This window comes from Myotis nattereri, assembly GCF_964212035.1.
Source record: "Myotis nattereri genome assembly, chromosome: 5".
NCBI classification, from domain to species: Eukaryota; Metazoa; Chordata; class Mammalia; order Chiroptera; family Vespertilionidae; genus Myotis; species Myotis nattereri.
Window position 1 is genome coordinate 92,924,296 of NC_138080.1, and position 26,995 is coordinate 92,951,290.

The 26,995-nt window shown below is 42.5% G+C and overlaps 1 protein-coding gene across 2 annotated transcripts in view; it reads right to left on the reverse strand.

Moving 5' to 3' along the window:
* Positions 1 to 410: 410 nt before the first annotated feature.
* GEMIN5 (gem nuclear organelle associated protein 5) overlaps positions 411 to 26,995 on the reverse strand; it is a 41,109-nt gene continuing 14,524 nt past the window's right edge. The window contains exons 10-28 of one of the 2 annotated variants that reach the window (XM_081092153.1): positions 26,754 to 26,836; positions 25,630 to 25,766; positions 23,582 to 23,655; positions 22,757 to 22,938; positions 21,953 to 22,092; positions 20,365 to 20,536; positions 19,262 to 19,492; positions 17,724 to 17,837; positions 17,049 to 17,174; positions 15,256 to 15,351; positions 14,733 to 14,870; positions 13,393 to 13,540; positions 9,128 to 9,247; positions 8,438 to 8,648; positions 6,663 to 6,917; positions 4,659 to 4,821; positions 3,348 to 3,852; positions 1,980 to 2,076; positions 411 to 1,390 (exon numbers count right to left, since the gene is read on the reverse strand). In XM_081092153.1, the coding sequence (XP_080948279.1) occupies positions 1,223 to 1,390; positions 1,980 to 2,076; positions 3,348 to 3,852; positions 4,659 to 4,821; positions 6,663 to 6,917; positions 8,438 to 8,648; positions 9,128 to 9,247; positions 13,393 to 13,540; positions 14,733 to 14,870; positions 15,256 to 15,351; positions 17,049 to 17,174; positions 17,724 to 17,837; positions 19,262 to 19,492; positions 20,365 to 20,536; positions 21,953 to 22,092; positions 22,757 to 22,938; positions 23,582 to 23,655; positions 25,630 to 25,766; positions 26,754 to 26,836 (3,160 nt within the window). In that variant the 3' untranslated portion in view covers positions 411 to 1,222. Of the gene's footprint in view, positions 1,391 to 1,979; positions 2,077 to 3,347; positions 3,853 to 4,658; positions 4,822 to 6,662; positions 6,918 to 8,437; positions 8,649 to 9,127; positions 9,248 to 13,392; positions 13,541 to 14,732; positions 14,871 to 15,255; positions 15,355 to 17,048; positions 17,175 to 17,723; positions 17,838 to 19,261; positions 19,493 to 20,364; positions 20,537 to 21,952; positions 22,093 to 22,756; positions 22,939 to 23,581; positions 23,656 to 25,629; positions 25,767 to 26,753; positions 26,837 to 26,995 lie in introns of both variants that reach the window. The other variant, XM_081092152.1, reaches the window with a different exon arrangement.

The following is a 26,995-nucleotide window of genomic DNA, read 5'->3' on the forward strand; positions in this document are numbered from 1 at the left end:
GTCTTGCCTCCGTTTCCTACAAGTTGGCTCGCGTACAGAACCCTTTACTTTGAAGGAAGCTTTTAATGAGCAGCTGTGTAAGTGGAACACTTCACACTCGTCGCTGATTATTTGGCCTTACTTGGAAACCAGTTTTAACTCTGTTTCCTGGGACCACTCATTATATATGTGGTGATTTAGCTTGTTAGTGAAATTCTTGCAGAAAAGCCATGAATCAGTTCAGTTGTTGGGAAAGAGTGCTCCTCGTCAACCCCACCCAACTGTCTTCATTTTTATGTTCTAGCAACTGGGATATTATGGAAACATCTGTTCCTGACATTGTTCAACTATTTAACCAAAGAAAAGAACAGACCTCAAAAGACTTCTCATTAGTTTAAAAATAAATAAATACAAGAACAAGGGTTTGTAATTAATTAGTTTGTAGGGTCTATTATGCATGATCCAAAAGTCAAAATCCAATAATCCAAAACTTACATATAAAAAATTAGGAAGGAATATGCATTTTTCTTGGAAGATCATCTGTGGCTTCAGTCTAATTCTCCTGTGATCCAAAAAAGATTAAGAACAACTGAAACTAATTTCTTTCTGAGCTATTTTGATCACCATCAAAACTGAAGGGATAAGATTCATTTGAGTTATTTGTTCTTCTAACACTTTAGTAAATGATTTCAAACAAGCAATTACATGAAACAAAACCAAGTTTTTGACCTAGGATAGACTCAACATGATGGGTAAGGCCTGTTTCACATTCAGTAGAAGTGTAGTTAGTAGAGTAGAAGGGGAGAAGAGCCCAAGTTAACAAAATTTTTAAAATGATACCGATCGTCATGAACTACAGCAATTCTATCTCAAACAAGAACGACACTGTTTATGATCAGGGGAAGCATTTATAAAGGTAGTTGTGTATAAGAACATAACACTTGGACAATTAAAAGTTTCTCCTCTTTGGATGAAATCTACATAAGGCTTTAGAGATGACCAACAGTTACTCTTGCAGGTGTTCTAACAACTGCTGGCTTTTGATGATCCTTTAGTGGGAAACCACGACTGAATCCAAAGTCAGATTGTTTTTAAGGGTAGAGTTGATTCAAACTTGACCCTTGTTTTGTATTATTTGGATCACTGCAAAAACATCTAGGGATCAGAGCAAATGCCTGGCAGAGGTGAAAGGTGTCAAGACGTTTTGAATTTGATGCAATTTATTTTAAAGGTCCTTGAAAGTTCACGTGCAGAAGGTCTGGCAGTGTCTTTGGTAAACTTTAGTGCTGCCGTATTTCTGAAGCAGCTCTTGGGCCTGTTGCTGCATTTCCTGGGTCACGCTGCCAGGACACTGGGACCCGATGTGAAGCAGGACCAGGCAGCACTCCAGCACATCTGGGAAGGGCCAGGTCTGAAAGATGAGAGTGAAACAAGGAAGCATTTGCGAAAGAGCCACAAACACCTGCATAGAAGGCACCAGTAACTCAAAGTCTCAACTGACACTTCTCAGGCACAGCTGGGCCATTTCTCTCACGATGTTTTGTGAGAGAAGACAGGCAATGCCTTGTTCTTCATCAGTTACTCTAAGGAGAGATGATACTCAAAACTGGAATGTTTACTGGGACGTCCTTCTCCAACGAATACAATCTTCTAGAGCTCTACTCGAATTAATTTAAAAAGTGATGTTTCTATTACTACCAGGGCCACATCCAAATATACTTATCCATCTGTAAGCTATCAAATGTATGACACCAATTTTACTTTACCTCCCAGTTACAAAATTTGTTAGGTTTCTCTGAAGACTGAGGTATAAAATTGCTTGTGTTGTCAACAATTCTACTCTCACAAAACATTTTAGCTAACCAAAGGCAACTAGATCCTAACTTTTAAGCACATTCAAATGTGCAGAGATTTCAGAAACTGAAAAGTAGAGAATTTGGTATAGTCAACTGATATTACAAAAAGTAACGTTTTACCAAATGAACTGCTATAAATCTTACCTTAACACTCTCAGGAAACTTAGCTATTCTCTCATTCGCCTCCGTAAGCCTTTTGGTTAATTCAGGTAGAGAAAGTGGCTCATTTTTCTCTTCTTTACTGGTAAATAATAATAAAAAGTATAAGTCATATTTGTCTTGCCCTGGGTAACTTTTATTTCAATTGCCTATAAATAAAATTCCCTTATCACCGGGTCTTTATCTCCCATCTTTAAGAAAAGTTTAAGAGAGGGCAATTTAATATGATGTGACAAAGTTTTCAAAATGCAGTATTATTCCTTATCATATTCCAAATCCCCACTCCTTAGACACACAGCTCCAATGAAATACAGGACTCTTGGGGGATTCAATCTGCAGCCAAGAGCAGAGGGCCTACCTTCATTTGGGGAATGGGTAGAGTCGGGCTCTTACTCATCAGGTGTATGGACGCACATTTTTCCTGGGAGAGTGTGTTAAGCTTCTCAAAGGGGGTCCTGTGATCTACAGGTTAAGAGCTACTGGGTTAGAGAACTTTTCAGTGTTTTTCTTGTTATTAAAACCAAACCTAAAGCTGCTTAGAGTGTTGTAGTTTATTGGAGAAGTAATTTAGAATTCTAAATCAAGATTTCAGTGGGAGTATTTTTAGAGCAATTAACATAGGGACGTCAAAGCTTCTTAATTTTAATTTGTAAAGTTAATAACAGCTTTAAGTTGGTCAGTATTGTAATTGCTATGTTTTAGGCCCTGTGCTGGGGGGCATAAGGTAAAAGGCACTCATCAGAATAACGAATCAATAACTTGATCACTGCAAACACCCATAGCAAAGTGCCTTATAATAGTGCAAGCTCTGCTCTACAGTGCCTGGTGACGGGTTCCTGTCATCCATCTGGTCCCTCTTTTCAATGGAAGTGATTAGGATGCTACAGCATCCAATCATTTGATTTCTCTCAGTTCGTGAGCAGTTCTGTGCACTACCCTCTTTGTGTATTTTTTTGTGATAGTACAGAATTAAACAATGGTTTTCATTAGTGATGCAATACATCTCATTTTACTGATTAATTTTTGGGGGGGAACCTACTTAATGCACAAAAGTAATATTTACTATACTATTGTTATTAATAATTTTGTGATTTAATCCTTAAGCAAGGTAGGAGTTGGTACTCCCATTTATAGACAAGGGACCTAAAGCTCAGAGACATTGAGACTCTTGCCTGAGGTCACAGCAGGGCCAGGACTAGAACCCACGTTTGGCTCCAAAGCCTGTGTGCTCACCACTAACTCACGTTGCTTCCAAGTGTCCGGACCTATCCCGTCATGTACTGATTGTGCTGTGACGCTGTGAGAACCCAGGAGGGTATTTTTAATTCCATCGTGCACTGACTCAGTACTTACCCCAGGCTCTGAGGACTAGGGAGGGGCTGTTCGGCTTCCTGTTCAGGGTCATTTTTATCAGGACCATTCGCTGTGGGTTTGCAGAATTGACTCTTCTGGTGTCGGCGGATCATTTCTGCCAAGGTCTCCTGAACTTCAGCAACAGTTCTCTGTGAGTTTTGGAAACTGGCGTGCTTTTCTGAAAAAAGCTCCTTACAAGTGTTCAGCATTCGCTTACTTTCCTCTGTGAGTCTCATGTCTAGTTCTGGAGGCTTGCATGGCTCTGGCTGAGGAGCTTGGGTGTCAGTTTCTTCAGAGCCAGCATCATCCAACTGCTGGCTTTGTTCAACAGAGGTTGTCCTTCTATGAGCAGCCCTTACCCAGACACTAGATTCAGGGGAAGGCCTGGAGAGAGACCACCAGAATTCATACAGACGCCCATAGATAAAAAAGGCCTCCAAACTTTTGAAAGCTGGTGTGGCAGGGGACTGATGGTCACCCAGCTTGTCTCTTAGGTGATCACAGCCTAGGAAAAGAAGGAAAGGACTTGGGGTTGTGCATTTCTCTATCTGCCAGAAATCTGGCCTCCTACCTGCAGCATGTTGTTTCCTATCGCCTAAGAGACTCCAAGAAAAGACAGCAGTGATCTATGGGACCATATACCTCCCACCAAAAGCCAACCAAAGCTAAACATTTGGGGGAACCTACTTAATGCACAAAAGTAGTATTTTAGGACAATGTTCTTGTTACTACAGGCTAGCTAGTCGGTCATGATATAAAATGTATTCAATCTGACTGACGGCTCTGAGGATCCTATTGTGTCTATGAAAAAAATCACAGTGATATAGTTTAGTGACTATGCAACTCAAGTATGTCTATCTGTTGTTTTTTTTAATCTTCACACCAGGATATGTTATTGATTTTAGAGAGGGGGCGGGGCAGGAGAGAGAAACATTCATCAGTTGCCTCCTGTACATGCCCTAACTGGGGATCGAACCCACACCTAGGTATGTGCCCTGACTAGGAATGGAAGCTGCAACCTTTTTGGTGTGTGAGACGACACTCCAACAGAGCCACCCAGCCAAAGCAAAAAGTGCCTATCTTTTGTGCTTCTCCAGTCTTACTAATTTATGGTACAAGGCTACTTCTCTTGCTCTTAAACTGTGTAGAAAATAAGTACGAGGCATAAGGTAGGGCCAGGTAAAGGGCTCAGACATTCTGGCTATTCTCTTAGGAGCCTAGGTAAGAGAGCTCAAACTTTCTACTAAATGACACCACCAGCCAATAACCATCCCAGAGCCGTCTGTCAGTGGTGTGCGTGGGGTCGTTTACCCTCAGGAAGAAAGGCCGAGTGCACTTCCTGCATGACGGTGAAGTTCCCCGAGTCGTAGCTCCGGACCACAGCCCGAAGCAGAGCTTCCACAGCCTTGTCCCAGGAGGCCACCTGCTGGCTCAGCACTGCCAAAGTCAGGTCATGGCAAATGTGAAGCAGGAGCTGGAGGGAGAGGCCAGAGTCTGTTACACACCCTCCCGCAGAGAGCACTAGGAACACCACGATGTCCCTGATAACGGCGCTTGCACAGAAGTACACACCGTCTACATTTAAGAACGGCCCTCCTTCCACCATTCATTTTTGCTCCCCTGCCTGAAGCTTTCGTATCTAGTTACACAGCAACGTATCCTGTCTGAGTTAAATCTGCTCATGTTAAGAAAATGCCTTCACATTTGTGTTTAATTAAAACAAAAAGTGAATTTCTGGAACTAAAATCTAATTAAAAACAACTACAAGCAAATCTGAACTATAAGAAAATTATCAATTTTAAGTGAACAATTTGATGAGTTTGGATAAATATATACATATCTATATAGATATATGTGCTGTAACTACACAGAAATCAAAACAGGATGTTTTCATCATTGGAAAATATTTCCATGTGCCCTTTGCAGCCAGTTCGCTCTCCCCAGTCCCTGGCAACCATTGATCTGGTTTTTGCCACGACAGTTTTGTCTTTTCTAGAATTCATGTAAATGGAACCGTGGAGTATGTAGTCTTTTGTGTCTTGGTTCTTTCACATAATGCTCCTGAGCTTCACTGATATGTTTGTGTATCAGGAATCTGTTCCTTTTTACCGCTGCATAGTATAGTATTCCTCTGCATGGCGGTGCACAGCTTGCACATCCATTCACCAGCTGATGGACATCTGGGCGGTTTCTAGTTTTTGGCTGTTGTGACTAAGCTGTAATCATTTGTGCACAAGTCTGTGTGGACACCCTGTTTTGTTTCTTTTAATGAAGTATCTAGGCCAGCCGCAGGCAAACTACGGCCCGTGGGCCGGTTTGAAATGAATAAAACTAAAAAAAAAAAAAAAAAAGACCGTACCCTTTTATGTAATGATGTTTACTTTGAATTTATATTAGTTCACACAAACACTCCATCCATGCTTTTGTTCCGGCCCTCCGGTCCAGTTTAAGAACCCATTGTGGCCCTCGAGTCAAAAAGTTTGCCCACCCCTGGTCTAGGCAGTGATTGCTGGGTCACTGGGCACGTGAATGTTTATAAGAAACTGCCACACCGTTTTCCAAAGTGTTTATCATTTGAGGAAGTCTCGTTCATCAATAATATAATAATATCCCCTCATTTTTAAAAGAGAAATAGGTAAATTGAGATACATATTCATAGGACGGGTAGAATAGTTATAATGAATCAATTTGATCTCTGGATAGATTTTACAAACAATGGTTATTGCAACAAGCAACGAATAAAATGATACATATGGTCTGACATAGGGGCTGTGTTCGGTGCCTAGGAATGGGACTGAGGAATAGAACACAAGGGATTTCAACTGGATTGTATTTCCTTTGCCAAAAAACAAGAAAATACAAAACAACCCCCAAAATACTATGAAACAAAATGACAAATGTGAACATTTGTTAACTCTGGTTGAACATTTTCTCAGCTTTCCTATATGTTTAGACTTCTTTTTTCCTTTTAAAAGGGAATGCCAATAAATGGTGCCAGAAGATGTGACTTTGGGTGGTGGGCACACAGTGCAATATACAGATATTGTAACATAGAAACCTACACCTGAAACCTCTATGTTCATGTTGACCAATGTCACCCCATAAATTAAAAAAGAAAAGGGAAAGCCGATTTAAATTTAACTTCAAAGCTAAAGGGCTTTAGTCTGAAGGGATCTTTCCAGGTTGCCTGGGCCTGTCTTGGTCTTTTCTGAAATGCAAACTGGCATCGACTCGTTTCCTTACTATACTAGGCACCGATGAAGGAGAATTCCTACAACTGAGTGATGAATATGAGAAGCTCATGCGGACAGGTACCTGCTTGAAGGGAGTGTTATTTGTAGCAGATGGGTACTTGATCGTCTGCAGCTGCTGCAGCGCTGCCTGGTACTGCTCGGGGGTGTCCAGGCTGAAGGCGCTCTTCCATACTGCGGTCACCCTCCCCGGGAGGGGCCCAGCGATGCCGGTGGACCAGGTGTTGTAAGATGAGGAAGCGCTTTCGCCCTCTGACAGCTGCCTTTCCTCCCAGTGCTTAGAGAGCAGCTCATGAAGGCAAAACACCAGCCTCTGACCCTGGAACCCAACAAAGGAGAGGACTGTTATGCAGGCAAAGGGCTTGACTAGACAGCCTCCCTGTTCTCAGTGTCCCCCTTCGCGGCTGCCTGCCCGGCGTGAGCTGTACCCGAGGGGGAGAGTGACCCAGCAGACAGCTTTTCCAGATATCCTTCGGAGGAATTCCTTCCATAGCCCTTGGAGCCCAAACAACCATTTTTATAACATGAAACCCCAACTCCAGCCCTGCCTACTGCAATTTAAGACACACACAGATCAGCCAATATTTGTGCCCGTGTCTGAGAGAAGATGGTCTGGGCTCACCCAGTTCTTTCCCTTGCCCAGACCTGAGACAAGGGGAGTACAGAGAAGAGCCTAATGGGCAGAAGGTGCGGGAGCAGACAAACTGTAGATCTGAGCTGGAGCAGTGGGTAGGGGCCATGTCCAAACAGGTTTAACAGAGAGTCGCTGGAAGAGAACAGAAAGCCAGAGAAGGGCCTGGGAAACCTTGATGTTTGCTGGTTTTTAGTTGCCATGAGATTGCTTGTATGCCCCATAAACACTACTTCCTCAGTGACACGTGGGAAGGTCTGTGCCACTGCCAGAATACCATATCAGAACAACAGGCTGCATAAACTCACAGGTGCTGTTGAGGAGGACAAAGGTGATGCTAAATGACCATTCTGAAAACGTTTTGTTGTGAATAAATTAAAATTTCTCTAGATTTGGTCATTTTGTGAATTCTATACCAAGTGACACTATCTTTGAGGATATGTGCGCTACTTTTGCCTCCTTTTTATTTTGCAATTCTTGGAAAGCTACGTCCTTACTTAGCATTTGTCTTGGGCTTTGGATATCCAGCTAGGAGTTATTTTAAGGCTTGGTTACTCTACCAGGGAAAGAGGAACTGAAAAAGTTCATGTTAGTATCTGACAAAGCAAAGTTATCTAACACGGACCAAATGTTTATGTATTTTGGAAACTAGGTGAGAGTGCTGCCTCTAAAGTCATCTCAGTTTTGATGTGTCAAAAAAAGGCAGAGGGAACACACGAACACACACACACACACACACACACACACACACACACACGCGCGCGGCAGTGGAAGTCAGTCATCTTTAACCACATGGGCACAAACATTTACCAAAGGCTGCAGTCTCACAGTTGCTTACGGCATACAGCTGAGGGGTGCCACAGGCAGAGCACCACCATTTCTGTTGGAGCCAGTCCCTCTTCACTGATGTGCTGATGACGTCAACACACACCACTAGGCTGCCAGCCAGGCAGGGGCTCAGCTGGCTAGTCTATTTGTGGGTGTTGTACACAAACTGATACGCCATGGGAATTACTGTGAATGACCACGTTATCTCCTACTCTGCATATGGCAACTGACAGGCCAGGGTGTGTCAGTGGGATGGTATGTCCAGGACACCTGCCAAATCAGTACAGCTTGTGTAACTGAGTTGTTCACCCGGAGTTTGATGAGAAAAGGATTTGGGGCCCTTTCTCCTTAAATATCAGAAAATGCAATACCAGACTGACCTTCAGACTTTCATGGAGCTGCAGGGCTTGCTGGGCTCCCACCCAGTTCCTGGCCAGAAGCAGCTCCTGGGCACATCTGAGAGCCAGGGAAGCAGACAGCTCATCCTCTCCCCCGATGGAAGCCAACTCCGCGGCCGTTTTAAGCGACGCCGCATCCCCCTTTTTGGCCAGAACTTTGGCTGCATCATAAGCGGAAGAGGCCCCTAAATAGCTATAACACAAAACAAAACGCAAAGTGTCATAAACAGATCTCCTATTCCTCCCAGAGGGTCACATCATTTCTGTGGGCTTTTCCTTGCCCCTGTGCCTTCCTGTGGTCCTAGGTCGCCACTGTCGCCAGCTCTCCGCTGAGTCCAGCCAGCAGAGGAGATACGGCATTATATGGTCAAGGACATAAAAGAATCTCAATACTTGCTGAAATGAACCCAAGCAAAGGAGTCATTCTCTCCCATTTTTCTTATTCGATGGTGCAAGATGTCCCCAAAAGAGATTTCTTACTGCTACTGGGGTTTCTTGAATAGTTATGGCGATGTACATACCTACCAAGGAGGTAGATGTTGATGCGTCTTACCAAGCTGGATTAATACACATATGCTTTTTTGTTTTCTAGACACTTGACCTCCACCTCTATGCTGCTCACTCTCAGCCTGCTCTTCTAGGTTTGGTGCACTCCTGGCTCTCCAGGCTTACCATTTAGCAGCTACAGCATAATGGCCGTCTTTTTCAAGGATGGCTCCCCAGCTGAGGTACAGGTCCTTCAGGATCGGGTCCTCAGGGCGCAGGCGGGCCTTGGCAACTGCAATGGCCTCCCTAGAGGCAACAACAGATAATTAGCCAATCTGAAAAGAAAAGGCTTCTCGGTGAGGGGCCCCTAGGAGGGGCTGCCAGATAGGACAAACCATCCCCTTTGTGGTGTTCCTACTTCTTAAAAAAAACAAAGGTCCTACATACACAGGAAGAGGTGCTGCGCTCAATTCTTCTCCCAGGTCAGCAGATTCCTGGGGTCCCCAAGGCCCTTTCGGGTGGATGGTCTGCCTGTGGAGTGGCCTTACTCTCTGTCTCACTGCTTGCTTCACTAACAAACTCACTTTTATTCTAAACTCTAAAAAACAAACAAACAAACAAAACTCCACCTGTTTTAACAATGATGCTTAGGGGTTATTTGCCTTTTCTCGCTGTGTTGACATTTGCACTGGTTGTGCAAGAGCAAGGGAGGATAACTGCTGGCATCTGAGCAAGAATCAAGGTAGTGACCCTTGTAGTTTAAAAAGAGAAAGGTCCATGTCCTTGATGAAGCAGGAAAAATGAGTTAGAAGCGATGAAACAACTGGAACTTAAGGGGAAGGAAGAAGCTGTCCAGAGAAAGAGCTCCAGAACTTCCTTGAGGAACCAACCCTATTGAGTCTTTGGCTAAACACAAAGCCATGCCTGTGTGGGAACCTGCTTAAGGCAGGACCAAGAACAGTCGGGGAGTAAATCCCTGAGCTTACTCAGGGCTTGGGGACTTTTGAGTTTTGACCAGCCAGACATGAAAGTTCTGATTTACTGAACACATGAGGCACTCAGTAAAGACACCAGAAGGTAGGAGGACAGACTAATTCCAGAGTATGGATTTCTTTAACCTGTCCGAAGAAAAGCTTCAAAACAAGCCATGAAAAGATCAAGCTGATCCGCAAGCAACTTTACTGCTTGCCAAAACAGAGTTCAACACTCTAAAGCAGTGATGGCGAACCTTTTGAGCTCGGCGTGTCAGCATTTTGAAAAACCCTAACTTAACTCTGCTGCCGTGTCACATATAGAAATTTTTTGATATTTGCAACCATAGTAAAACAAAGTCTTATATTTTTGATATTTATTTTATATATTTAAATGCCATTTAACAAAGAAAAATCAACCAAAAAAATGAGTTCACGTGTCACCTCTGACACGCGTGTCATAGGTTTGCCATCACTGCTCTAAAGGAAGAAAAACAAAGAGGATAAACAGACGTCTCACCAAAGCCATCATATCAAATGGCTAAATATCAGTGATGGAGAAAGTACTGAAAATAGAGAAAAAATACATAGCTCCTATATAACAAAGATAAGGGGAAGATGAAGAGGGCAAAATGGGTCAAATATATGGTAATGCAAGAAACTTGAGTACATAATGGATGTGGTATTTGAAGTTGTATAGTTGGAATTTAATGTTATTAAGCAGTTACCTCAGTAAATTAAAAAAAAAAAAAAAGAATAAATGCAGTAGAGTCATGTCAAAAACAATGCAAGCCAAGAGAAAGACAACTTTTGAAGTACTGAAAGACAGAAGCAGTGGATGGAATCTGTCACCAGCAGAACCACACGACAGAAAAATGGTGAAGTTCTTTAGGTGAAGAAGGAATTGACAGCAACTGGAAACTCAGATCTACATAAAAGGATGAAAAGTGCTGGAAATAAGTATGTGGGTAAATGTAAACAAATGTTTAAAAATGATTAAAAAATGTTTCAACAGCAGAAAGAGTAGGAGGAAGGAAAGAAATGTGGTACTTGTAAGAAGTGGTATATTATTTAAAAGTAAACTATCATAAATTAAAAATGCTCATCCTAAACCAGGGGTGGGCAAACTTTTTGACTCGAGGGCCACAATGGGTTCTTAAACTGGACCGGAGGGCCGGAACAAAAGCATGGATGGAGTGTTTGTGTGAACTAATATAAATTCAAAGTAAACATCATTACATAAAAGGGTACGGTCTTTTTTTTCAATAGTTTTATTCATTTCAAACGGGCCGGATGCGGCCCGTGGGCCATAGTTTGCCCACGGCTGTCCTAAACCCTTGGGTAATCATTAAAAAACAACAAAGGAATCCTATTAATAAAAGCCTGTGTGGCAGTGACGCCCTCACACCATTAACAAGCGATCACCAGGAGGCTGCGTGCTCAGTGGGTGTGTGCGGGTGGGTGGGGGCTTGATGCTGTGTGCACGGTGTGGAGGCAGGTCCTGTGGCTCCACGTGGTGAGGCCGGGTGTCCCGTGGCTCCAGCCTACCTCTTTGGGGCAATCATTGAGGAGCCCCAGGTGGGTGGGCGGGGCCTACCTCTTTGGGGTGATTGATCACAGGGCTCCCACATTGTGAGAGAGTGCAGGCCAGGCGGGGGGATGCCGCCCCCCGCCCCCCCCCCCCCGACAGTGCACGAATTTCGTGCACCGGGGCTCTAGAATAATAAGCCAGTATGTCGGGTCATCCATTCAACCAATCAAAGTGTAATATGCTAATGATATGCTAAGGTTGCTCAAATGTTCGCTATGACATGCACTGACCACCAGGGGACAGTCAACTGATCGACCAGTCGCTATGACGTGCACTCACCACCAGGGGGCAGATGCTCTGACTGGTAGGTTAGCTTGCTGCTGGGGTCTGGCTGAGCAGGACTTAAGTGAGACAGGCCAGACACGCCCTGGAGCCCTCCCGCGGTCCCTACCCAGCTGGTCAACCTCCCGCGCCCCTCCACAGCCAAGATCATGCACCGGTGGGGTCCCTCGGCCTGGCCTGCGCCCTCTCGGGGAATGTCGAAGAGCCGGTTTCAGCCCGATCCCACAGGCCAGGCAGAGGGACAACCCCCCCCCGCCAACTGGTGTATGAATTCATGTACCGGGCCCCTAGTTAGGGATACAAACAATATTCAGTTGATCAAAAATTTAAAAAAGCAGGAGAAAATGAAGAAATAACAGACAGCACAAATAGCAAGATGGTAGATTTAAATCAATCATACCAATACTTATATTAAATGTAAATGGCTAAACATTCCGATTTAAGAGGCTATCTGACTTGATAAAAAAACAAGATCCAACTAGATGCTGTCTATAAGAAAGATTTTGCTCTTTTTGTTCACTGGCACTTATATATGTAGTCTTGCGCCCCATTATGATGTTTTAGTCGACGACGGACTGGATATATGATGGTGGTCCCATAGGACTATAATTGCCTAGTGACACGATAGCCCTTGTAAAGTCACAGTGCAATGTGTTACTCACATCTGTGGTGATGCTGGTGTCAACAGACCGGCACTGCCAGTTGTTTAAAGTATAGCACAAACAATCACGTGCAGTACATAATACTTGATAATGATAAATGGCTGTTCCTGGTTTATGTACTTACTGTACTTTTTATTACTTTAGTGTTCTCTTTCTACTTATAAAAAAGTTTGCTGTGAAACAGTATGCCACGTTATACCTGCAGAGGCCACACATCTGGTGCTTACCTCGTCTCTTGATTACACTATTTTCTGTGCTTGTGCTTGATTTAATGTCATGTTTTGCATAGTAATGTGCTATACAGGTTTGTAGCCTAGGCTATACCATACAGCCTAGTAGATGCGTAGTAGGCTATACCATCTAGGTTTGTGTACATGAACTTGATGTTCACAAAATGATGAAACTGCCTAATGACGCATGAATGTCTTCCCTGTTAAGCAGCATGACCTGGACAGGAAAGATTTATACCAATCTCAGGAAACTGGTTACTTCTAGAGAAGGGATGAAGATAGAATTGGGGAAGAGCAATTCAACTAAATCTTAAATATTATACTTAAACAACAACAACAACTGGGGCATATGGAGAGCTTTTGGGGTGTCTGGGAGATTCTGTCTCTTCATATATGGAGCTAAAGAAGGGAGTTCCTCTTTTAATAATCCATTAAGCTGTTCATTTGTCTTACGCTGTCTTCTCTATTTGTGTTAAAGTAACAAAGTAAAGAAGCTTACAAAAGTAAAGTTTAAAAAGATCAGTGGCGTATATTGATAAAAGTTAACATTTGTTAAGTACAGGTGGTAGGTGCATTGATGTTTGTTAAGCTAGTATACATATATTTCTGTATGTTTCACATGTTTAATTACTGTAAAGGTTTTATGCTAGAGCTGTTAAGTAGATTAATTTCACGGTATGTCCAACTATTAGTTCAACTATAGGATTGTACAGACCTGTAGAAATGGTGTGACTTGAGCAGCTCCACAGCTTCATACACTTTGTGAATAGAAAGTAGGTGAGAGGCAGCCTTGACATACTGTTCCTGAAAACACAACTGTTTGGCAAAAGCTTCTACAGCCCACAGCCACACATGGTAGCCAGCTTAAAAAAGAAAAAAAAAAAAGTGGTTAAATAAGCAACAAGTTTAAGGAAAAGCATGTACATAAGGGTTGAAAATGCCTTTTGTTACTGTATTAAGTAGAAAATTTAGATAATTCAATCGCCACTATAGATCATTTGCTTCACCTACTCTTCCCCACACCCACGTAAATTGTTTCTTTGATTATGTAATAACACAAAACTAAAAAGGTACCAAAAGTATGGAAGTCAGGGTAGTGGTTACTCTTGTTGGGGTGTGTGGATACTGATGGAAATAGAGCATGAGAGAAGGGTGCAAGTAATGTTATGTTTCTTGATATGGGTGCTGGTTACAAGGGTGTATTCAGTTTGTGAAATCCATGATACACTTATGTACACTCTGTGTGTGTGGTGTTGCATCTCTATATATAAAAGCCTAAGCGACCGGCCAACTGGCTGGTAGCTATGATGTGCACTGACCACAAGGGGGCAGACACTCAATGTAAATGTAGGAGCTGCCCAGTGACAACAACTTTGCAGAGTGCCCTCTTGCACTCCAGGATGCCTCAAGGGATGTCAGACTGCTGGTTTCAGCCCAATCCCTGCAGGCCAGGCCAAGGAACCCCACTGGTGCATGAATCCGTGCACTGGGCCTCAAGTATTGAATAAAAAGCTAAAAAGCTGGGCATGGCATAAAAGGTTTCCTTGTTATCCTAGCATCTTCCCATCTATATCGTCCAATCCTTTCCTCAGAGATAACCATTATTACTAGTTTCTTTTGAAACCTTTGGAAATATAGTCTATGAATACACAACCACACATGTATAAATATAAATGACAGAGTATTAAATGTTCTTTTGCGCATCTACACCTTGCTTCTCACTATACTCTGGAGTTCTGTTCTATATCAGAATGCATAGAGCTGCCTCATTCTTTTGGCATCTGTAGGAGTTTCTATTGTACAGATGTAACCAGTCTCACTGATGGACTCAGAGGTTGTTGTGATCTTTTGCTATTACAAATAATGCTGCAACAATAGTCCATGAATATTTATCATGTTGTACGTGTGCGTACAGTTCAATTCCTACAATTAGAACAGCTGAGTCAAGGGGGATATGCATTTTAAATTTATTAGAAATGGCCAAATTATCCTTCAAGACACTATCCATCTTTAGTGAGATCCTAGAGAGGACAGTGTTCGTTGTAAAGAACATACCCACGGGCGCCATCGCCACGAGATTGTCTGTCAGCTCCCCTCTGTCCGCTGCAGTCTGGAGAACACCTTTTAGGTCTCCTTTCCAAAGCATAAGCTGGTGATATAACTCAGGGTGGCCATTTTCCAAGTGACCCTTTCCTATATGGAAGAGAGAGAATGCTTGGAAGCTGTTCCAGAAACATCTGTCTGCATTAACTCCTACAAAAAGAAAGGCAGGATAAAGGAGCAACGAACTCCTAGAATACGCAGTCATTCGCTAATGGGAAGTCACCTCCCAGAGTGTTCACGATGGGGCCGGAAGCCCACTCAGTCACTCAGAGTGAGCACTGTATGTTATGTTTAGGGTCTTAGGACAGAAGCAAGGGATCTGTAAGTATGCAAACTGGGGAGCTCAAAACCTAGTTAGTTGGCATGTAAAACTAACCATGACAAGGCCCCAGGATGGTAGCCATAAAAAAGGTGTGTGCAAAGCATTAGGGAATCATAAAGCTGGAGGGGACTGTGTTGACTGAATGTGCCTCACCTTCAACCTCCATCATTCTGTACAGGGTAGCCCTGTCCGTGAACAGTCCCAGGTGAAATCTTTCCTCAAGATCGGCAGATACGTCCTCATTTAGCTCTGCTAATTCAAAAAGACCAAAAAAAAAATTTAAAAAATCAGATGAAGTGATTACTCAGGTTACTGTTTTCTGCCTAAATACTTCCGAATGTTATGCCCAGACCCCAAGATAGAGTCCTATGCCCTTGTTTACCCTAACAGAGACAAAGGTAGCAAAATAGGAAAATATATACAGTGTGTGAAACTCAGCTTGGGTCAATCCAATGAGACAATTTAGTTTATAGATTGTTCAAAGAAAGATTGGGGGGTGGGGGTGGGAGGAAGTAATGTAAAAAGCCAACCCAAAATTTCCTATGTATTTAAATGCAGTAAAAATAAAAAACTATCAAGTGAAGAAATGCCCTAATGATCACCAGGATCTACCACAAAGGAATTCAGTATTCATTCTCTGTTTTTAAAGAAGTCAACTGAGTAATTTCCCAATAAGGGAAATAATGTAAAACTTTATGGTTAAGCCCTAGCTGGTTTGGCTTAGTGGACAGAGCATTTGTCCCGGGTTTGATTCCAGTCAAGGGTACATGCCCGGGTTGCGAGCTCGATCCCCAGGAGGGGACGTGCAGGAGGCAGCCGATCCATGATTCTCTCTCATCATTGATGTTTCAATCTCTCCCTCCCTCTCCCTTCCTCTCTGAAATCAATAAAAATATATTTAAAACAATCAAAATAAAACAAACTATATGGTTAATTGTTTAAGTTATAAGAAATCATCATAAAGTTCCAAAATGGGGGCTATGTATATAATAAGAGCATAAAATATCTCTACAGGGAGACAAAATGATAGTAATGTGGCCTTGGGGAGAAATGGAGGAGTGGGTGTTAGAGGTGGAAGACAGGTTTACTTTCTATTCATACTGCGCATTCCTCTTTAACATGTAAAATTAAAAATTAAAAATATACAACTGCTGCAATATCAAAATAAAAGGCATTAGATGAGGCTTTGGAAAATTAAAACCAAAAAATACTCTGTAAAAAACTTCCATTGATTTTTCTTAAAGGAACTGCCATATTGTGATATTTCCAATAAGCAAATAATTTTGTTTTTACATGAAGATGCTGTTCGTTCATGCTGAGATATTTAAGCCATCATACCAATTCTAGCAGAGATGGCTGGTAACAATCCTATATAATAAAAGGCTAATATGCAAATCAACTGAACGGTGGAATGACCGGTCACTACGATGCACACTGACCACCAGGGGGCAGGCGCTCAGTGCAGGAGCTGCTCCCTGGTGGTCAGTGTGCTCCCATAGGGGGAGTGCCGCTCATCTAGAAGCCAGGCTCACAGTTGGTGAGCGCAGCGGCGGTGGCGGGAGCCTCTCCCACCTCCATGGCAGTGCTAAGGATGTCTGACTGTGGAAAAGCAGGCCTAAGCTGTCAGTTGGACATCCACCGAGGGCTCCTGGACTGCGAGAGGGCGTAGGCCAAACTCGAGGTCCATGCACTGGGCCTCTAGTCTGACTTATAACAGTAAAAGCAGAGCACTGGGGAGTGTTCACAGTGGTTAGGATTAGGGTTAGGGTCAGGGTCAGGAAAGGGAGCTTGGCAATGGGACGTGGGGGAGGGAAGAATGGAAAAGAAGGTAGAAATGCACACTATTTTGGATATTTGTTTACACATTCATTCAACAAATAAATAAGTGCCTCTCTGTGCCAGTTCCCAGAAGACCACGGATAGGCCGAGGAAGTGTATTTTTGTACCTTTGAAGTGTTTTGCAGTCGCTAGTACCAAACAGTCCTGATGAAGCTCCTCTTTGGACCTGTGGTCCAGGCTTGTGCTCAGGGGAAGCATGGAACGGGCTTTTCGCTTCTTGATTACTAAGGCTTCTGAAAGGTAACAGAAGTACAGGCTGTCTGAAGAACAGCATATCAGAAACACGAACTGAATGCCCAGTTGTGTGAATATAACCTACTGGAGGATACCGCTGGGCAAAGAAAGTCCCTACTATTATAAAGAAGCTTTCCAATTACATTAGCTCGAGGTAATGTCACAGCACACAAACATGACCCTGTGAGCATGTGTGAAGCAGTATCCACTGCAAAACGACACGTCATCAAGTACAAAAAATGTTCTAGAAAGTATGATCCTTTCTGGCTGGTGTGGCTCAGTGAGTTGGAGCATCATCCCGAAAACCAAAAGGTGGTTGGGTTCAATTCCCAGTCACTGCACGTGGAAGGGAGGCATGATCGATGTTTCTCTCTCTCAAATCAATAATCAATCAATCAATAAGCATGACTCAAGATTGAGATATAATCAAAACACAAGTGTTTAAAACTTAAAAGCAACAACTAAAACCCCACACTTCTGAGTTTCCAGCTGCAGGGACATCGGATTGAGGACGTTTTAACGAAGTGTTTTAATTAGTAAATACCAACCTGGCTTGTCTTTAGGTGGTTCCTTTTTCAGTAAAGTGACTTTATTATTAACGATGACTTTTGGCTTTTCCAAGCCTAAGGAAAGTGGAGGGCATATAACTGGTTCTCTAGAAACTAGATCAAGAAAAAAAGTTTGGATGAGGACAATGCGGAATCCAGTTCTTTTTGAAAATTAAGAACTATACCAGACTTAACAGTGCATTTTATCTATTACCCAAAATGTGAGACCAAATACTTTGCAAAGGCAGCATGGGTGGTTTTCGCTTTCTCAGCTCACACACTGTGTTCCAGAATTTTCTAAGTTTATTGCTTCTAACTTTGACTCATTAATCTAAGGAAAAGTTAAAAGCTTCCAGCTTCCACAACTTTACACCATAGGCTCAAAAAGTTCCCAAACTTTGCTCAGGTGACAAAGGATATTACATATTTAGATAACAAAGTACTAATTGCATATTTAATTACACAAATAAGGAACAACTTTACTAATAGAAAAGATTCAGGTATGTGATATGGAGTCACAATCCTGAGCCTACCACAACCATGAACTTAAAACCAAACAAGCTGCTGATCTACATGGGTAAAGGATGTTTCTTGTGCAGTCATTTTGTAATAAAAAGGTATTTTGATGAACCTAAAAAATAAATCCATTACGCTTTTAGTTCTTTATTTACCCAAACCACAGGTCCAACAGCCAAGCCTTGGGATGGAGAGGGTCAGGGATGACTTTGTACCATATATTTTAGCCACTTTAATGCTTTCACATCAAAATACTGTTTTAGAGTTAAACATGATTCACAGCTTCCATTTATATTGTTTGCTATTTAGTCATTCATTTCAACAGGTAACAGGCTCCAGAACTTGAAGGTAAATATATAAAGGAGTTAAAGGGTTAAAATTATATCCCTTGACCTTTCTTCCCGTCAGTATCTGTGGAAGACTGCTTTATTAGAAATTAGCGATGGAGCCTAGAAAAGCAGGTTTGTAAGAAATCTGAAAGCTGTCACTATAGTTTAACAGACTGAAAGAACATCATCATCATTCATAAATTTTTTTAGGAAAACACCACCAGGTGGAAACAAGTAGGAAGAGTGAAAGCTTGTAAGTTCCCAGAGCGGTGGTAGCTTCTAGGTCAGACATTTCTATCCGACAGTGGTTTTTCTTTTTTTTTTTTTTTTTACTGGTTTCTTTTAATACATGTGGATGACGATGTCAATTGTCAGAACTGTTCCCATGTAAGTTTCTATGTAAATACTCCCTGGCTCTGCTGTGTCCCACAGGCTTACCTGCCCAAGCTGAGCAGAAGTTACTCTACAGAACTTCGCTATTTCCACCCCAATCATCCACTAAATCCCCTCTCACACTTCAAAGGTGTTTAGAGGCTTAAAGATGCCCTTTGACAAACCTAACGTAATTTCCAAAAGCACCAAAAATACCACCCAAGTTAAGGAGTTGGGAACCAGGTAGGTCAGAGGCAGAGAAGTTTCCGGTCACGAATCTTTGGTCCTAGAGAGCGGGTGACGTGGGACTCGGGCACATACCTACGGAGGCGACACCACAGGGCAACTCTGGCTCCCGGGCTTCCTCTTCTCCCTCCTGCTCGGACACGCTGCCATTCTCAGCAGGCCCCGCGCTCTCCCTGATGCTCTCTTCTTCATTCCCATCGTACAGCTCCTGCTTGACAGACACTCGCGAGGTGAGCTTTTTCTTCTTCTTGGGCTTTGGCTTAGGTTGAGAGAGCCTTTTTTTCTCTAATTCAATACTTTTCTTGCCTAGAGGAATAGCAAAAAAAGAAAAAAATATATATATATGTATTTATTGCTGGTTAAAAGCACCCTAGGAGATCATCTCCAGACCCTCATTACCCTTTCTGGATAGCATTCTTACCCTCTCCCTTCCTTTACAATGAATGTTTAGTTACATTACCCAAATGTTAAGCAAACCCTTTTGGGATGTAATTAAATCAGAAATACTATGGTCAGTTAACCCTGAATACTTCAGTGTGTGTATCCCACAACCGTGGACATTCTCCTCCATCATCACAGCACAACCGCTCAAACCAGGAAGTTAACACTGATACGCTCCTCCTGTCCACTCCACACATTTTAGTCAGGTTTCACGAGTTTTGCCAAGCATGGCTCTTACAGCAAAAGGCATCCACACTGTACTTGCTTGTTATGGCTCTAGTTTCCTTCAGCTTGGAACAGGCTCGGATTTCGTCTGACTTCAAAGGGCTTTTTATTTTTAAAGGGCTTTTTATTTTTTAAAATATATTTTTATTGATTTCAGAGAGGAAGAGAGAGGGAGAGATAGAAACATCAATAATGAGAATCATTGATCAGCTACCTCCGTAACACCCCCTCCTGGGGATTGAGCCCAGAACCTGGGCACCTGCCCTGACTGAATTGAAACATGACCTCCAGTATTTAGAAATCAAGACCTGGGTGCCAGGAATACTTGTACTACTTGGGTGCTGTCCTCAGGCTCCCTGGGCTGCCTTCCTTGCATAGGCTCCAACGCCCTGCCACACGGCTGCAGCTGCCCTGCGTGAATGTCTTCCTCGCTTGCCCCTACTCAACTCAGTTACTGAGAAAGGGAGACAGGGAAGAAGGCAAGCATTTCTGGGCTCCAAGCTCTGACTGACCTTGGGGAGGCCGGGAATGTTCTTGCATGGAAGCGAGCCATTTATACACACAGAAGTCATCTGCCCCTGAGTAGATGCAGTCTGGATCCAAGGGGGACCATGCCACGCAAAGCAGCCGACCTCGATGTCCTCGGAAATTGCATAGAGGCTCTTCCTGGAGGGCATCCCACACCTAAAGCCAAAAATGACATGACAGAATAGGCAATTTCTGGTTATTCTATTATTCTGGGGGATAAGACAAATAATATTTTAAAGATCTGTACACACTTATTTCCTCTTGTGATTTGTAGTTTCCTCTTAAGAGTTCAATTTCATGCCGAAACCGGTTTGGCTCAGTGGATAGAGCGTTGGCCTGCGGACTCAAGGGTCCCAGGTTCGATTCCGGTCGAGGAAATGTACCTGGGTTGCGGGCATATCCCCAGTGGGAGATGTGCAGGAGGCGGCTGATCGATGTTTCTCTCCCATCGATGTTTCTAACTCTCTATCTCTCTCCCTTCCTCTCTGTAAAAAATCAATAAAATATATTAAAAAAAAAAAAAAGAGTTCAATTTCAGAGAGTGCTATTTCCGGTGGGGGTGATTTTGAGCGAGCTTCTAACGGTGGCCTATGGATTTCACCATCCTGGAGTAGTACTGTATGTCTATCTATATAAAACCCTAATATGCAAATCGACTGAATGGCAGAATGACCAGTTGCTATGACATGCACTGACCACCAGGGGGCAGACACTCAGTGCAGAAGCTGCCCCCAGCCTGCAGGCCCTTACTGTGCTGCAAGCAGCAGTGCCAGGCCAGCCAAGGCGGGTGCGAGCGGGGGCCCAGATTACCCTGTCAGCCACCCCACAGATCGGCCCTGGGTCTAGGGACCCTACCCATGCATGAATATCATGCACCAGGCCTCTTAGTTATTTATAAAGAGAATTCTAACTCAGCCTACCCTGCACGCGTGTGCATACTTGGGGTTCTAACTTCTCACAGGTGATTCTTTTGTCCCCAAGTACCTGGGCAACTGATTAGTGTCCTACCTGCTTCTTTCTTTAAAAATTTATTTCAGAGAGGAAGGGAGAGGGAGAGAGAAACAGAAACATCAATGATGAGAGAAAATCATTGACTGGCTGCCTTCTGCACACCCCCTACTGTCTCATGAGATAGACATCCACCATAGATACTGCCCTCCAGTTCCCAAGGTCTGTTTTGGTTCTGATACCTGAAACTCCTACCTCATAGTTCAGGCGTGGCAGCTCATCTTTATTTTTTAGAACTTGGAGATTTCTGACTTAGCATTTTATTATTAAAAATTGTTTTTCACATCAATTTATACTGACAGTGGTAAGTTAGAATGAAATCTTAAAGTCAGAGTTTAGCTAGTTTCTAGTAATACTTTCCTTTTCATTTAAGTAAAAAACAACAACCCAATCACAGCCCGACAAGGGCCTGGAATAAAACTAAGATGCCTCCTAGAACTCAGAAAATCCCTCTCTGTGAAAGGTAACAGTGAGGGAAGGGAAACGCACACAACTGGGGAAAAGAGGAAAGAGTTTACATTAGAGAACGCAGTGAGGAGCCCACTCCCAGAGACGCAACAGTACCTGAGCTGTGCCATCATAGGAAGCAGATACCAGCCTTCCATCATGGTGTGGGCTCCACGCCAGACTGGTAATCTTGGCTGTGTGCCCTGAGAGGGTCCGGTAGGGCTCTGTAATGGTCACTGGAGATTCAGGATTGCTCTCTACAAGGCGAGGGGAAAATGAGGATAAAAAAAGCTACCTCACGGAGAGGAGGACGCAGTGAAACGTGAATGGGATGGGCGTTGTGTGTAAAGTACTCAAACGCTACAGGAAGGTGGTGTAAACTGGAACAGTCTTTTTGGAGAGCCACTTGGCAATAACCAGTCTTTAAAAAATCTGGAGAAGCCCTGGCCACTATGGTTCAGTGGTTAGAGCGTCAGCCTGAGACTGAAGGGTGGCGGGTTCAATCCTTGGCCCCAGTTGGAAGGCAACCAATCAATGTGTCTCTCACATCAATGTTTCTCTCTTGCGCGCGTGCTCTCTCTCCCCTCTACCTCCGTCCCTTGTACTCTCTCTAAAAATTAATGGGAAAAATATCCTCCGGTGAGGATTAACAAAACAAAACAAAAAAACTGGAGAAAACACTCAGCAAACTGATAGCATGGATTATTATTGAGGGATGATATTACGGGAGGAACTTTATTTTCTTAGTTACCATATATGTCATATTTGAAATTTTTCTTATTTTAAATAAGATGAATATATTACTTTTGCAAACAGAAAAAAATAAGAATAACATTTATTTTAATAGTAAAAAGGTATAGAGACTGGAATGGAAAGTAGCTAAACAGAGGATCGCACCCCAGTATAGAAGAAACCAGTTACCTATGACAGCCTTCAGGTTGTGCACGTAAATGACGGCATTGTTAGACCCGGAGGCCATCAGATAGCTCAGCTCTGGCTGGCTGCTGTGCTCATGATGCCAGCTGATGGTATTCACGAGCTTGTGATGCTGCTGGATGGTGCAGATCAGTTTCAAGTTGGGAACCTGAAATATTTCTATTGATCTGAAATAAGAAACACATGAAGACATGGAAGATGGATAAGTTTACAGTTAACGCAAACAGGCATCTCCTTCGCTCCCTCAGTCGAGGAAAGGTGAAGTGGAATAGGATAACCCTACCTGTCACTCTCTTAGAACCAGGGGCAAAAGGTTGTCTCTCAAACAAGTATTTCAGCTTTAAAAAAAAAATCCCCAAACTTTGAAAAGCGTTTACCAGGCTCTTGTAATAGACAGTGCTAGAGAGAAGCTGACGGAAGAAGGAATGAGCCAGTGGCTGAATTAGGATTATGTTACTATGAACAGCGTGGAAAGGGCACGGTGAGACCTAAGGAGGACTTATGCCTGGACTTCATTTAAAAACTGACGGGGAATTTAGGCAGTTCAGTGCGGGAGATGAGCATTTTGTAAAGCATCAAACAGCCAAACTGAGTAGGCAAACACTCCTTGGAAAAAAAATATCCAATTTATTTTGTAATTTTCAAAGATACAGAGAGCTCCTGGATCATTCACAGACATCAAGGATAAATCAGAATATCAAATACAACTGGGCTTCCCCAGCTAACATTACAGATGGCATCAGCCAGCTTGCAATCAAATATATGTGCAGTTACAAAGTGGTGTTTTTTTTTAAAGAAACAAACACATACCCGTCTTCATTGCCAAGAGCCATGATTTTGCCATCTGCTTTCCAGCTGATCTCTGTGTGTACAGGCAGTTTGTACTAGAAAGCAAAATAAACCAATCTTGACTAAAAACATTGTTCCTCTCTGCATATAGCTTATAAACCAATGATGACAGCACTAGAGAAAAAATCCCTAGAGTTTAAAAATCTTCTAATTATACAATAGTCATTCTTATAAATAATCTATATAATAACCAAAGAATTACTAAGAGAAAGTGTATAATTTCTTTTAAAAATATATTTTTATTGATTTCAGAGAGGAAGGGAGAGGGAGAGAGAGAAACATCAATGATGAGAGAGAATCATTGATTGGCTACCTCCTGCACGCCCCCCCCCCCCCCCCCCCCCCCCCCCCCCGCCGGGGATCAAGCCTGCAACCCGGGCATGTGCCCTTGACTGGAACGGAACCTGGGACCCTTCAGTCCGCAGGCTGACTCTATCCACTGAGTCAAACCAGCTAGGGCTAATTATAATTTCTTAGTTGGGACAAAAAGAGGCCAGTAAATACTAAATGTCTACAATGTCTAACCTTGTGAATTGAGCTTCATTAAAAACAATTTTATCCCACAATGAAGAATGAAACATATCTGCTGGCTTGGACGACATAGGGGTCATAGTCTCCTTAACAAAAACCATACACCCTGCCCTTGCTTTCTTCTATCCCTTTCGTTTCTTTTCATGTTGGTCGCCAAGGCTGCTGGGTCCTCTTCTTGTCTTTTTAGACCAACTCATACATGCCCACAGCTGCTTTTTTTTTTCTTTTTAAGTATGTTTTTATGAATTTTTAAAAAAATATATTTTATTGATTTTTTATAGAGAGGAAGGGAGAGGGATAGAGAGTTAGAAACATCGATGAGAGAGAAACATCGATCAGCTGCCTCCTGCACACCCACTACTGGGGATGTGCCTGCAACCCAGGTACATGCCCTTGACAGGAATCGAATCCGGGACCCTTCAGTCCGCAGGGCGATGCCCTATCCACTGAGCCAAACCGGTCAGGGCTTTTGAATTTTTTAGAAGGGAGAGGGATAGAGAGAGAGAGAAACATTGATGAAAAAGGAACATTATCGATCCGCTGCTTCCCACACGCCCCCTACTGGGGATCAAGCCCACAACCCGGGCATGTGCCCTGACTGCGAAGCGAACCAATGACCTCAACCACTGCGCCACACGGGCCAGGCACCCACAGCTTTTTTAGCTACCATAAAGGGATTCTAAATTTCCATCTGCAGCCCAAACTCCTTGTATGAGTTTCTGATCCATACATTCAGCTGCTACAAAATGCAAAGCTCACTGGGAACAGGAATCTGGTCTCTATAATCATTGTAGAATGTTAATGTGCAGATAATATACAGAGACAATGGAGGAATGTAGTCAATAAAAATAATTCAGTTTATGATTAAATGTTATTTTTATGCTAGCCATACAAGAATAATGAGCAACAATAAAAAATGCTCATTTGAAAGAATAAGGAAATCTCAGCATTTAAGATTTCACTTCAAAAGATAGTTCTGGCATACAGACATACTGATAAGATATAAAGCAAATGTGATTAAATGCAGGAATCTGGGTCAAAGATAACAGGGAATTACTTTTGCAGCTTTTTAATAAATCTATAATTACTTCATTAAAAAATTAAAAACAAATCACAATTCTATCTTGAGCAAAATACCCCGCAGCCACACGTGGATGCCATCTTACCAAGTTATTTTACCAAGGCCTCACTCTGGAGGAACTGGCTGGTTGGAAAAGAATGCTCTATATCCAAGATCTAAAAGTTTACAATAAATCACCAATGCAACTGAGATAAAACATTTTTGTTGTTAAGTTCCTTGCTTTACTCAAGGATAAAGAATTGTAAGATATGTGTGATTACTTATTAATTCACTGAGTTTTTAAAGAACATCTCAGAAGTCTGAGCATAACAGATATCTCTAATAATGGCATTTATTATGTAAGATGGAAAATAAAGATACAGAGATCAAGAGAAGACTTTAAACCACAAGAACTTACTTTGATTGAATTGGTGTCCCTGATGAGTTTGTTGATGTCAAAAGCCTCTCCATTAAGCTTCCAGGGATTATGCTGTAAGACAAGCCCCTCTCCTCCACAGCTGTATAAGGTAAGGGAAGGTCTGTCTCCTTCTCCTCCTATATGAGACAAGAAAGCTGATCAGTTCTGCTTCTACCAGCCAAAGCACCACCATATCATACTATCAATTGTTTAATACACTGTAATAAAGCCACAGTTCTTTGCATCTGAACCTAGTTGGTGGGAGTAAAAGTAACAACGGTATACTAATAATTCTACATTAATATCTATAATGTAACATATTTGTTTTAAGCATTCTTCTGTCATTCAAAATAGTATGGGGTGCCAAAGCTGGAATCAGAAAATATGTTCTCAAAGTTTTTGAATTTTTATGTTTTCTTTCAGAAATAAGTACTCTACTCTTTGGGCATTTAAATATATGGAGCTGCAGGAATGTCTATGACTAACTAGAAGGAGCAAACTTCCTTTGTGTTACAGCAATCCTCTTGTTGATTTTTAAGAAGCAAACAGTAGTTGTGATGGCTTTCTGTAAGGGCAAGTTTTACTCTCACCACTGTTAGAACTCTGCCTCACACAAATCAAGGATCCAGTAAACATTTGTTAAGTGAATGGATGAAAGATGATTGCAATGCTGTTTAAGTTCTGATGATTTTACACCATCCTCTCTATGTAATGCAGTTACTATGGAAATTTACAGATGTTTCATTATAGAGGAGTAAGAAAACAAAAGATTTTGCTGAACACACTCATTTTGAAAGATATTCTGAAGGAACTATCACTTTAGGAATAAGAAAGAGGAGGACAAGGCTGAGGAAAAGCCTAGAAGAGGAAAAGCGTCAGAATACAATGAAAGGCAAAAAGAGGTCACTTGAGAATCTGTTTGCTTTAGAGTTTAGGGAGGCTTGTTCTGGGCGAATGGTTTCTGACCTTTCACCGAGCACGTCTGCCCTCACACACCCCTGGCTACATAGCAGCCAGCATAAGCAGTCACTGCACTGGAATATTTAGGACTCTTGAATATCCTAGGGTTAAACTTAAGAAAGAGAATACTCTTGCATTTGTAAGAAAATGGCTCCGACACTTACCAAGTGACAGGGAAGGTATTGGTGGCCCCCAGGCTAAACTATACACAGTCTTCTTATGGTATGTGCTGGAAATCTGTGGAGGCCTAAGAGAAGGGGGATTACAAACAGAAAGATTTAAACAAAACGGCATAGTGGAAACAAACACTTTTTCCTTGTAAAAGGTTCCTATTATAAACTTATTTGCTGATATTAGAGAAAAGCAATTTAACAGTACCCTTCTCCAAACAGCTGATTTGTAAAGA